General features: G+C 45.9%; 2 protein-coding genes across 5 annotated transcripts in view; one reads left to right on the forward strand and one right to left on the reverse strand.

The window, feature by feature from the left end:
- ZFYVE26 (zinc finger FYVE-type containing 26) overlaps nucleotides 1–2,558 on the forward strand; it is a 45,995-nt gene extending 43,437 nt beyond the window's left edge. For all 4 annotated transcript variants that reach the window (XM_084519447.1, XM_084519448.1, XM_084519449.1 and 1 more), the window contains exon 42: nucleotides 210–2,558. In XM_084519447.1, coding sequence (XP_084375573.1) covers nucleotides 210–419 — 210 coding nt within the window. In that variant the 3' untranslated portion in view covers nucleotides 420–2,558. The remainder of the gene's footprint in view (nucleotides 1–209) is intronic.
- A 746-nt stretch (nucleotides 2,559–3,304) lies between these two features.
- LOC311436905 (retinol dehydrogenase 12-like) lies at nucleotides 3,305–9,819 on the reverse strand. The gene is made up of 7 exons (XM_084519461.1): nucleotides 9,488–9,819; nucleotides 9,259–9,377; nucleotides 8,947–9,102; nucleotides 8,192–8,296; nucleotides 7,540–7,749; nucleotides 6,501–6,690; nucleotides 3,305–4,744 (listed from the first exon to the last, which is right to left on the reverse strand). Exons 1-7 carry the CDS (start codon nucleotides 9,577–9,579, stop codon nucleotides 4,642–4,644), a joined length of 975 nt encoding a protein of 324 aa, XP_084375587.1. The 5' UTR covers nucleotides 9,580–9,819; the 3' UTR covers nucleotides 3,305–4,641.
- Nucleotides 9,820–9,862: the final 43 nt, after the last annotated feature.

A 9,862-nucleotide genomic window follows, 5' to 3' on the forward strand; every position in this document is an offset into this window, starting at 1 on the left:
TTCCATAGGAGACAAACTGAGCAAAATACTTGTCTATTAATCTTTCACATTGGGATCTGCTCTGTGCAATATTCTGCTTCATAACATACTGCTACTGCCTTGTACAAGAAGCTTCTGAGCTAGATAATTCCAGTGAATCCTTACTTAAGCTCGTTGTGTTAGCTTGCCATAGGTTTCTAACTGAGTTCTGCCTGCGTTTTCTGCTTCAGATCCAAGCGTACCTGATGTGCAACAAGTTGCGTTCTGCCTATCTGGTCTCGGTGAGACAGGAGAAGACCAGAGCAGTGCAGCTTGTCCAGCATGTGCGCCAGCTGGCTGAGAACAGTGGAGAAGATGTTGTGCAGGCTATCTGTACCCAGTGGCTTGCCGTGCACCAGCCCAAAATGAGAAATCGCCTTGCCCAGGGCAGTAGGAAGTAATTGACATTTCGCCATCATGCAGAAGGGGAAGACTTCAAGACAGCTTAAAGGCATGCAGTTCACCAGTCTCTTGGTAAAAGGGAAGTCTCCTGACTTGTGTTGGTGGCAAATGGAAGCTGCTAATGTGCCTCTGGTTGAAAGGAAGGGAACTAAATTACAAGTGCCAGTATTTTGACAGTGACTACCTCAGGGTGTTTTTGGGGTATTTCTTTGATTGGGGGGGTGGGAGGGTGGCATTTTCAAACTGAACAAGCAAGATTTTAGGTTTATGGAAGAGAGCACTTGTGTTTTTTAGAAATGCACTGACCTTTATCGTATGTATTTTATTTCTAATCCAGAAAACCTGTATAGAGAGGAGAGAAAAATCTCATCAGCTCAATGTAGCCTGAAGTATAAAACTTTGTGGTTGTGGGTTTCCTGTAAAATTTTTCAAGATTGGAGAGATCTTTTACAAAGACTGAAATTTAGAGATGATTGTTTTTAAAGCCTCTATAAAAATTATTGCTACCTTCCCTCCCCCTCGTTCCCCTAGTGCAGTGTGCTCGACTTCTTTAGTTCATTTGAAAAGGTATGAACTGATTCTTCATGGCAGGATTCTGCTGACCACTTGCACTGTCTGATGTACGTAGTGCAATTGAGTCCTTACTAGGTGGATGAAGTTATATAGGGCATATCCGGCAAAGGGACTACAAATGGAAAATCCTTTTTCTTTTTTTAATTGCCTACCTCTTTCTTTGCTATGGTAATATCCAATAAAGTGTTGTGATGCAGCTTTATCACTGAGCAGATGCCAGTAAATTTCAGGTATGGCAGGAAATACGGAAAGATAGAGCTGTGGTAAAGTTCAGCAGGCACTCTGTATTCCTATCACACAGGACTTCTTGTTTTTGTTTCTTAGGAATACAATCTGTCCCTGACAGGTACAACAGAATGCTAGTCTGAATTTGTATTAAGTGGACATACTGTATAGATTGTCATGCTAGGCTTTGCTCTGGAGTGCATTAGACAGTATTCTGTGGTGCAAGGAATGGGACAGTAGCTTCTGTGCAGAATTTGTGTGGATGGGGCTTACTGTGACTAGAAACAGAATAAATTCCTAGGGTTAATTGGTTTCACGAAAGAGCACATATCTTTGTGTAATTTCTGTGTTGAAGGATGCATAAAGAAGCAGCTGCCTCTCTGTAACCATGAGCGGGACATGAGAAATGAGCAGAAGCAAGGCAGATAGCAGTAGGACCTTCTAAAAGAAACAACACACAACATGGCCACGAGAGTTTGTTTGCCATTAGCGTGTACTTCAGCACAAGAGGTGGGAAAACTAGTTCACTTTTTTGTTAGATTGTTTTTTTACTTTCTTCGAAAGAAACAACAGTATTTCTGAAGTGTAATATAACTGCAATATAACTTAGTACATAAAACAATTGAGACTGCTTTGTACTACCCCTGAACTCACTGTAGTGACAGAATGGGCTTCCATAGCATTGAAAGGGGCTTGCTCTATCTCCTTTGGGTGTTTCAGGAGCTGTGCTCCACTGACACTAACCACATTTAGATTTCAGAATCTCCCAATCACAGATTTGCACAATCTCATTAGTGAGCAGTACTAATGAAAGCTGCTTTTGTTTTCTTGGCCAGACTGACCTAGCTTGCCATCAGCTTAGAGCTGTTAGGCTAATCCTAAAACGTGACACTATCTATCTCTTTGACTTCTAACTCACTTCTAAATAACAAGGGGGGAGGTTCTACCGTAGATGTGCTTTCCTGTAATACCTACACTTCTGCTCAAGTTCTTTACAGCTGTGTAGAGCACAGAGTGGAGTTTGTCACGCAGACCAGTCAGTTCTATACCTGCCTTTCTCCTTGACCTCTTTGCACTGTACCTTATGCACTTTATACAGTGTTTGTTGTAATTTGATGTTCTTAACCTGGAATTGTAGGGATCTATCTTTTACTGGAACTGGAATTTTGATCTTGACCAACTGCCTTGTGTCATGAATAGTGCAATTATCAGGAGGCTTTGAATTTTTGAGCTTCAGAAATGAATCGAGTACTGCCATTTAAACTTTCTATATTAATGACCAAGGATTGTTTACAATGGGAAAAAAATAGAATAAAGTGTTCTGACTGAAGGTTTCTATATATCTTCTGTTTGCTTTTTATCTCAGCATAGCTGGGACTCTTGTTCTAGATTTGTATTTTGCTTTTGGCTATGCTCAGCAGATGAACTAGAAAGGGAAGAATTGTTCTGTCATGCAAATATTTCTTTGCTGTAACGTCCTCAATATTTAGAGCAACTGGAATATCACCTCTTCAGAGGTCGTGCCAGTAGCTAGCTCAGCTTATACATGGACTCTCACAGACTAGTAATCCTCCTCAGAGAGCTTTGCAAGGTAATGTAACTCTCTCTTACAATGCTCCCCTTAAGGCAGCTAAATGAGCTTAAGATCTCATTTTACAGATCAACGTAGAAGGTATAAGTGACTTGCCCAAGGTCAGATAGGGATAGACGCTCTATGTAATATATAGTTGCATGTCTTAGATTGAGTCTACCCACAATCTGACTTCTTAAAGAAGAGCACTGACCTGCAAGGGAAAAATATATGGCCTAGGGAGGCTTTCTGCACTTTTTTTTTCCTGTTTATCCTGAAAGCCACTTTCAAGATTGGAGACTTGCACAGAGAAACCAACCCAAGCTTGCCCTGGTAGATAACATGCCACTGCTACATTGTAGTTGTGGGAGGAAAAAAAGTCAAGTGACAGGGAGAAACGCAAAGGGACTTCAAGATGTAACCCAAACTGAGCTTTCTAAGTTAGTCAAACAGGTGGAGTTGTCACCAACACCAAGTAAACTGCTGCAACATTTCTGAAGGAAGATACATCTTCTCTTGCTGAAAAAGATGGCTTTATTTAGTTTTACTCAGAGGTAGCACAGGACTAATCTGCATGGATAGCTTCTAGACAGCATTAATCGTAAAATTAGTATTTGCTTTCCAAAACTGGCAGTTCTTCAGAGGAATGTTCATATACAGGTCCAAACACTTCTGGATTTTTTCAGACACAGAAAATAATCTTATAAGCTGGGGCACTTGTTTTCTAGCTGCTTAACTCTTTTAGAAATAATCTCTGATTATGGGTCCCATTATAGCAGTTTGCACTGGACTCCCAAGACAGTGGTCTCATGAGCATCTGGATTGACTGAGCTGCTGCCTGAACATGCAGGCTACTGTATGGTGCAACTGCTAGACAAACATACGAGTTTCAGTGCAAGTCTTATTTTTGTCCTGTAACTAAATTGACCATAATATTAAGATAGGTCCCCACTTCAGCTATTCAGCTCAAGGTAGTTTACTGTTAAAGCAATGTTAAAGTCTCAAAAACATGACTTCTTTCTCAACTCAGTTGATTTTTCATTAATTTTGCTTTTTTCTAGGTTTGTAAATCAGTTAGAGCACAGCTCAGGCTTCTGTTGTGACAACTTATACCATCTCTGTTCAGTGTTTCAAAGCAGAGCTGTTAATTGTTTTGAGTAACGTAACTTGTCAATGCACAATTGCAGCCTTCCTGCAGCTTTTATCCTCCCAGTCAGCTGCACTGAGAGCTGGGTTCTCAGAAGCTATACCAACCTTCAGTTAACTTCCTACAATCAAGGAGCAAGATACTTCAGTGGCTAGAGGCCAAGTTCTGACAATATGGAGAACAGCACTTAATTCCAATTAAAATCTTTACCTAATGCTTAGTACAAAAAGGCTAGCACCTGTTTCTGTGTACTTGAAAGCACATTATGTGTAACTGCCAGTAACCTGAACGCTTGTACTCTACCATATCATATAGAACGTAAGTTTAGCATCCTACCTTTTTTTATTACTACTATGGAGGAAAAACAAAACAAAACACAAGCTTTCAATACAGGTGATCTAATCCTAAGATGATAACCTCCATTTCTAGTCTAAAGACAGAACAGCCACCTCTGGCTGTTGCGAGAGATATCAAAGGTTGCTCACTGCATTGGTGCTCTAATTCTTAGCTACAAAAGGGGAATGGTTGCTTACTAATCTCAACCCTTAAGTGCCCTATTCCAGAAGTCCCTATCAGATTGTGCCCACAGAACCAATGTGAGGGCAGCTGAAGTATCAGCATTCTTGTCTCGAGTTCTCTCAGCAGCGCTCTTCCCAGGAGCAGCATCGCTGTGCTCAGCCAGGTATACACTTGAGGTGTGCACTGCTCAGTCCCACTGGATGCCGAGGAGCTCACAGCTCACGTTCCAGAGCTTCTTTGCTGTCTCATCATCTCGACCCCATGAAGATACATATGCTGGCTGGCAATCACTGTAAGGGAAACATTTTATTTTTATTTAAATCAAAGATCTTCAGTTACAATAGCACACTGAAGTGGCTATGGTAAAGCGAGGGAAGTGCTTTTGCCCATTTAACTTTGAGACTAATTGAAGGAAGGGTGGGGAAAGCTATCCAGCAAATGAGCAAGCACTCCTGCTCAGCAACTGTGAGAAACTTTTCTTTCCAGCTGGCTGGGGAAGAATCGCTCCCTATGGCACCAAGAACTGGTGAGTGAGTCTATCTCTGTCTGCTACCTTGATCTTTACAGATCTTTATATACCTGCATAGGCTCTGCTCTTCTGTGTAAGTTCTCCTTTGTACTACTAAAAGGCTATACATTTTAACCAAGCTTCTTCAGGATCACCTCTTTTTTTTTTTTATCAAACTACAAAGAAGCCCCTCAAACAGCCCTTTGTTCTAAACTATTTAATCCCTCCTATTCATCCCACTATATTGCCACTGCATGAAAGGCAAAGCTGCATCTGAATACTAATACTGTAATAACCATGTATGGGTTCACATTATCCCCTTTTCCATTGTCCTCTAAACTGCAGCGCTTTTCTTCTCAGCTCCTACCCTCAGACAGAACAGTGTCTGGAAGAGGGATCACGTGTTCTCATCTGTAATGCTAGATGCTGTAAATCGCACAGAAGTTTAAGAGAACAGATGACACTTTATCTGGTGAAATCTGAGATTTCTATCCATGCTAGTGTGTTTTTTTTTTTTTTACAGCCCAAAATGCCCAGTCTCTGATGTTCCTGAATACTTGTAGATTCCTTTTTTAACATGTACACTTATCTTTTATATTCTCTTGCCTGGAAAGTGGAAAGACTTTGAGGCCAGTCCAAGGTAAAACCAGGCCCACATGTTAATTACTGTTAAAGTTATTCCTTTCCCAACAAATCTGTTTATGACTTTAAAATCCACCAAGGTTTTCTGTACTCCAGTACGTAAGTGCTCCACTTAATCTTCCCTGCATGACTGTCTGTCAAATGTATAAAGAGATGTTTTACATTCTGTAAGTGTGATTAAGATATGCAAACTCCCAAGTGAAGATCAAAGTTATTACAGAGACAAAGCTGGTCACTTACCATATGAGAGGAAAGCTCTGCAAAGGCTTCAATACTATCCATGTGGGGAAAAGTGGACAAGTTTTCAAAATACAGCCACTATTCCCACTGGGAAGCTGACAGATACAACTGAAGGAAGCTGTTCAAAGGGTAGTCTCCACCTCTAGGATGATGATGACTTGCACCTGAAAATCTCGCCTCCTAGCTGTGCAGCACCATCAAGCCTCTCTTCTCTCTGGGCGCACAGACCCTTTTTGCTCCAGTGGGGAAAAACAACAAAAAGAACCAGACTGGTCTGTCCAAGCTTGAGTCAAGCAACCTCGTTAACTACACACTTCTGCTGCAGAGTGATTTACCTCAGTGTAAGACAGATTGCGATCAGAGCTCTAAGAACGTGACAGCCTTTCCTCCACTTCAAGTACAGCAATATTCCTAGCCCTAAAGGAACTGCTACTGTGTGATGTGTTGCACAGCTCAGGGATCCCTACCTACAGGATGTCCATTGCAACAGTTACGGAAGGGATAATGCTCTAGTATTTGTCACCTTCAGTCTTCCTGGCATGAGTTGCACCAGCCTCTTGCATAGTCCCTTCTTAATGAAGAATGTCAGTAATGCTCGTATTCTAAGGCAGCAAGGTTTCCTTCCACAGTACATCATTCCATCAGCTTGTACCCACCTGAAATACTGCCCAGTCACAGATTCTAGCTCCTCTGCTACTGCACAGTACACGCTGGTCTGAGCTCCTTCCCAAGGAGTCTTCAAGAAGAATGAGAATATTCTCCACAGCCACGTCATTAAAACCGAGTGCCGGACCAGCTCAGTACGGACAGAGCCAGGGTGGAGAGCGTTTGCTGTAACTTTAGTGCCTATGGCAAAAGCAAGTACAGGACAAAACAGCACGTGTCAGAGTGCCTTTAAACAAGGAGGTAACACCCTCCTCAATTCTAGCTGTAAATATTCCATAACTTAAAGGAGTCCTGCCATGGATACAGAGAGGCAGTGAGATTCTTAGTAGGTACTGCTTGCTGGAGCACGTCCCCACTCCATTTCAAACACCACAGTCACTTACAGGTCTTCTGTAAAACAACGTGCTGAGCAGCCTGGGTGCTCTAACAGCAGCAGTTCCCATCAGGCTTTGATAGCAATAGTTTTCTTTAACTTACTGTACTACTAATTAATGTACTACTACTAGAGAAGACACTGCTTATGTTTTAGTAAGATAAATACTAAAGTTTATGAAAAGAACTGAATAGCAAGACTGCGAATACATTGTGACTTAAGAGGTACTGTCTAGTCCTGGGCTTCTGTTTTACAGGCCTTCAGCACTAAAAGCAGCCATAGATGCCTTGGCTTGTCCATTGCAGACTGCGCTTTGACACAAGTACAACTTTTTATTGTTTGTCAGTGGAATCTTAACAGACATAGCACAATTATCTGCTTGGACGCTGTCAGTTTTTAAGAAGCACCGAATTTAAATCCTTTCAACTGTGCCAGGCTACTGAACTCCCCTGTCCTGTTGCTGGAAAGGCAATTGGTGCATCAAGTTTCCTGGTACCACAGACAGGAGCTATCCTTCCAAAGAACTATCGGAGACCCTGTCTCAAACAGTTTCATTTCTGCACAGCTAATTTCCAGACCTTTCTGCAATCCACGTTCCTCACCCACATAGCTCAACAACCAAGAAAAAAACTGCTCCACTCCCCTCTGGGACTTACCTTGCAGCCGCCTTGCCAGCTCCCGGGTGAAAAGCACATTGGCCAACTTGCTGTGACAGTAGGCAAGGCCACGATTGTAGCTCTTCTCACCATTGAGGTCATGGAAGCGGATTCGTCCCCCGTGATGACCCAGTGAGGACACGTTGATTATGCGGGCTGGGGCTGACTGCTTCAGGCGCTCCAGCAACAGGAAGGTTAGAAGAAAGTGACCTAGGGTTGAGAGGAAACTCAGTCTTTCTCTAAAGGGTTCCCCTCCTGGAATTTCAAAGTACTTTCAACATCTTACTTATGCATCATAGCTTAATGCTTTCCTCATTCCAGGGGAAAAGACCACCCACTGAATCAACTACTCAAGCTTTCTGGGGCCATTATGTTCTACTCCTCAGCTTCCAAAAGATGGAATGTGTATACATGGCAAACATCCCGGGTAACATCTACAGATCCTTAAATTAAGTCCATGATAAGCAAAGCCATTGCGTTATTTTTTTTTCACAACACTTGAACCCCAAAGAAAGCAGCGTCCATCTCCAGAGCTCTACCTCTGGGCTTCCATTCCATCACAAGAAAGAAGGATGGAAACACCTGGAAGGAGAATTACCCTCTGGCATTTTGTCACAGATACCGAATGCAAACATGACTCCACAGGCCTTACCAAGATGATTGACTCCCAGGTGCATCTCAAAGCCATCAGCTGTCTTGGAGTACGGGCATAACATTACCCCAGCATTATTAATGAGGATATGGAGCTCCTTCTCCTCTGCGAGTGTAAACACATCATTAAAAAGGGGAACAATGACAGAAGACAGCCACAAGTCAGCCAAAAAATCCCCACCCATGCCTCCATTGCAGTCACATTGTCCCTGTAAAATAAAGATAATTGTCCTACCACAAATCCATTCATGGCCTCTGGCAGGCCCTGCTGCCAACCACAGCGCCCAATGTGGTACGGAGATAAGTGGGTCAGGAATTTGGCATTTGCTGAAAAGCCCCTGGTGCCAGCACAGAACCCGCTTCTTGCCTGGGCACGCAGACAATAGCGGAGCGGAGCTGCCCTCCTGGAGAGGCTCCTCTTTCTGCCTTTGCCCAGAGCGGAGATCATCGCACAGTTCCAGATACAGCAATGCCAAGCACAGAACAATTCCAGATTCAGCAAATGAAATCCACATAACGAAGGGGAAGATATTTTCATGGTCACATCGGCAGCACGCAGCACTTGCGCAACGGCCTCAGCTGTACTTTGGAACCCCCTCGGGTATCATGGACTGGAAGCCAACAGCAGTTCGGGGAACGGAGCAGGGAAGCACTGCTCCCCGGGCACACTGCTGCGTCCCCCTCCCTAGCTCTGAGGGGTGGGTACCAGTCACTGACAAATTACGCTCACTGACAAGAAGGACCCGGAGGCCTCACCTGCTAGAAAGCTGTCAGCAAACTCCCGGATGGACTTGGTGTCGGCCAAGTCCAGCTTTTTCACAACGACCTGCGGGTTCCCTGTCTCAGCCCGGATTTCGCTGGCTGCGGCTTCTCCCTTCGCTGTGTCTCTGCAAGCGATGATCACCCTCGCCCCTGCAAGGCAGAAAGAGCAGGAACAGGAGCCGAGAGGGCACCGCAGGCTCAGGGGCAGCAGCCGAGCACGGAGCCTCTCGCGGCACCCGAATTTGGGCTGAAACGAGTGAAAGCGAGACCCGGCGGGGCGGGGCGGGTGCTGCGGGTGCCGCTCACCTCTCCGCGCCAGCTCCCGCGCCGTCTCCTTGCCGATGCCGGTGTTGGCCCCGGTGATGACGGCCGCCTTCCCCTCCAGCCGCGCGGCCGACTCGCAGCGCCCGCCCGCCACGAACCGCCTGGGGGTAGGGGGAGACATGGCCGGGAGGGAGCTGCCGGGCACGGACGGACACACGGACACCGGACGGACAGACGCCCCCGCCGCCCTCCCGCCCGGCCCGGCCCGTACCTGATGCGCGGCGCGGCGGCCAGCAGGAGCAGCGGGACGCCGACGGCAGCGCCCAGCGCGGCCCCCCAGCAGCTCAGCCCCGCCGCCGCCATCGCCGCCGCCGCCACCCGCCCGCCCGCACTGCCCGCCCCGCCCCGCCCCGCCTTAACGACTACAACTCCCAGCAGGCACCGCGCGCCGCCAGGCCCCCTCGCCTCACTGGGGCTGTCCGAGTTAGTGCCTGATGAAACTTCTCGCCTCAGCGCCACTACCCCGCCGTCTCCACCGCCGCAGCTCTCCGAGCGGCTTTTTCCCGCTGGGTGAAAGCCGCGGCGGCGCCTCCCGCGGTCACCTCCGCGGCGGTAACCGCGGCGCGGCGCTCAGGCGCCTTAGCGG

The sequence above is a fragment of the Aythya ferina genome (assembly GCF_964211825.1).
Source record: "Aythya ferina genome assembly, chromosome: 5".
NCBI classification, from domain to species: domain Eukaryota; kingdom Metazoa; phylum Chordata; class Aves; order Anseriformes; family Anatidae; genus Aythya; species Aythya ferina.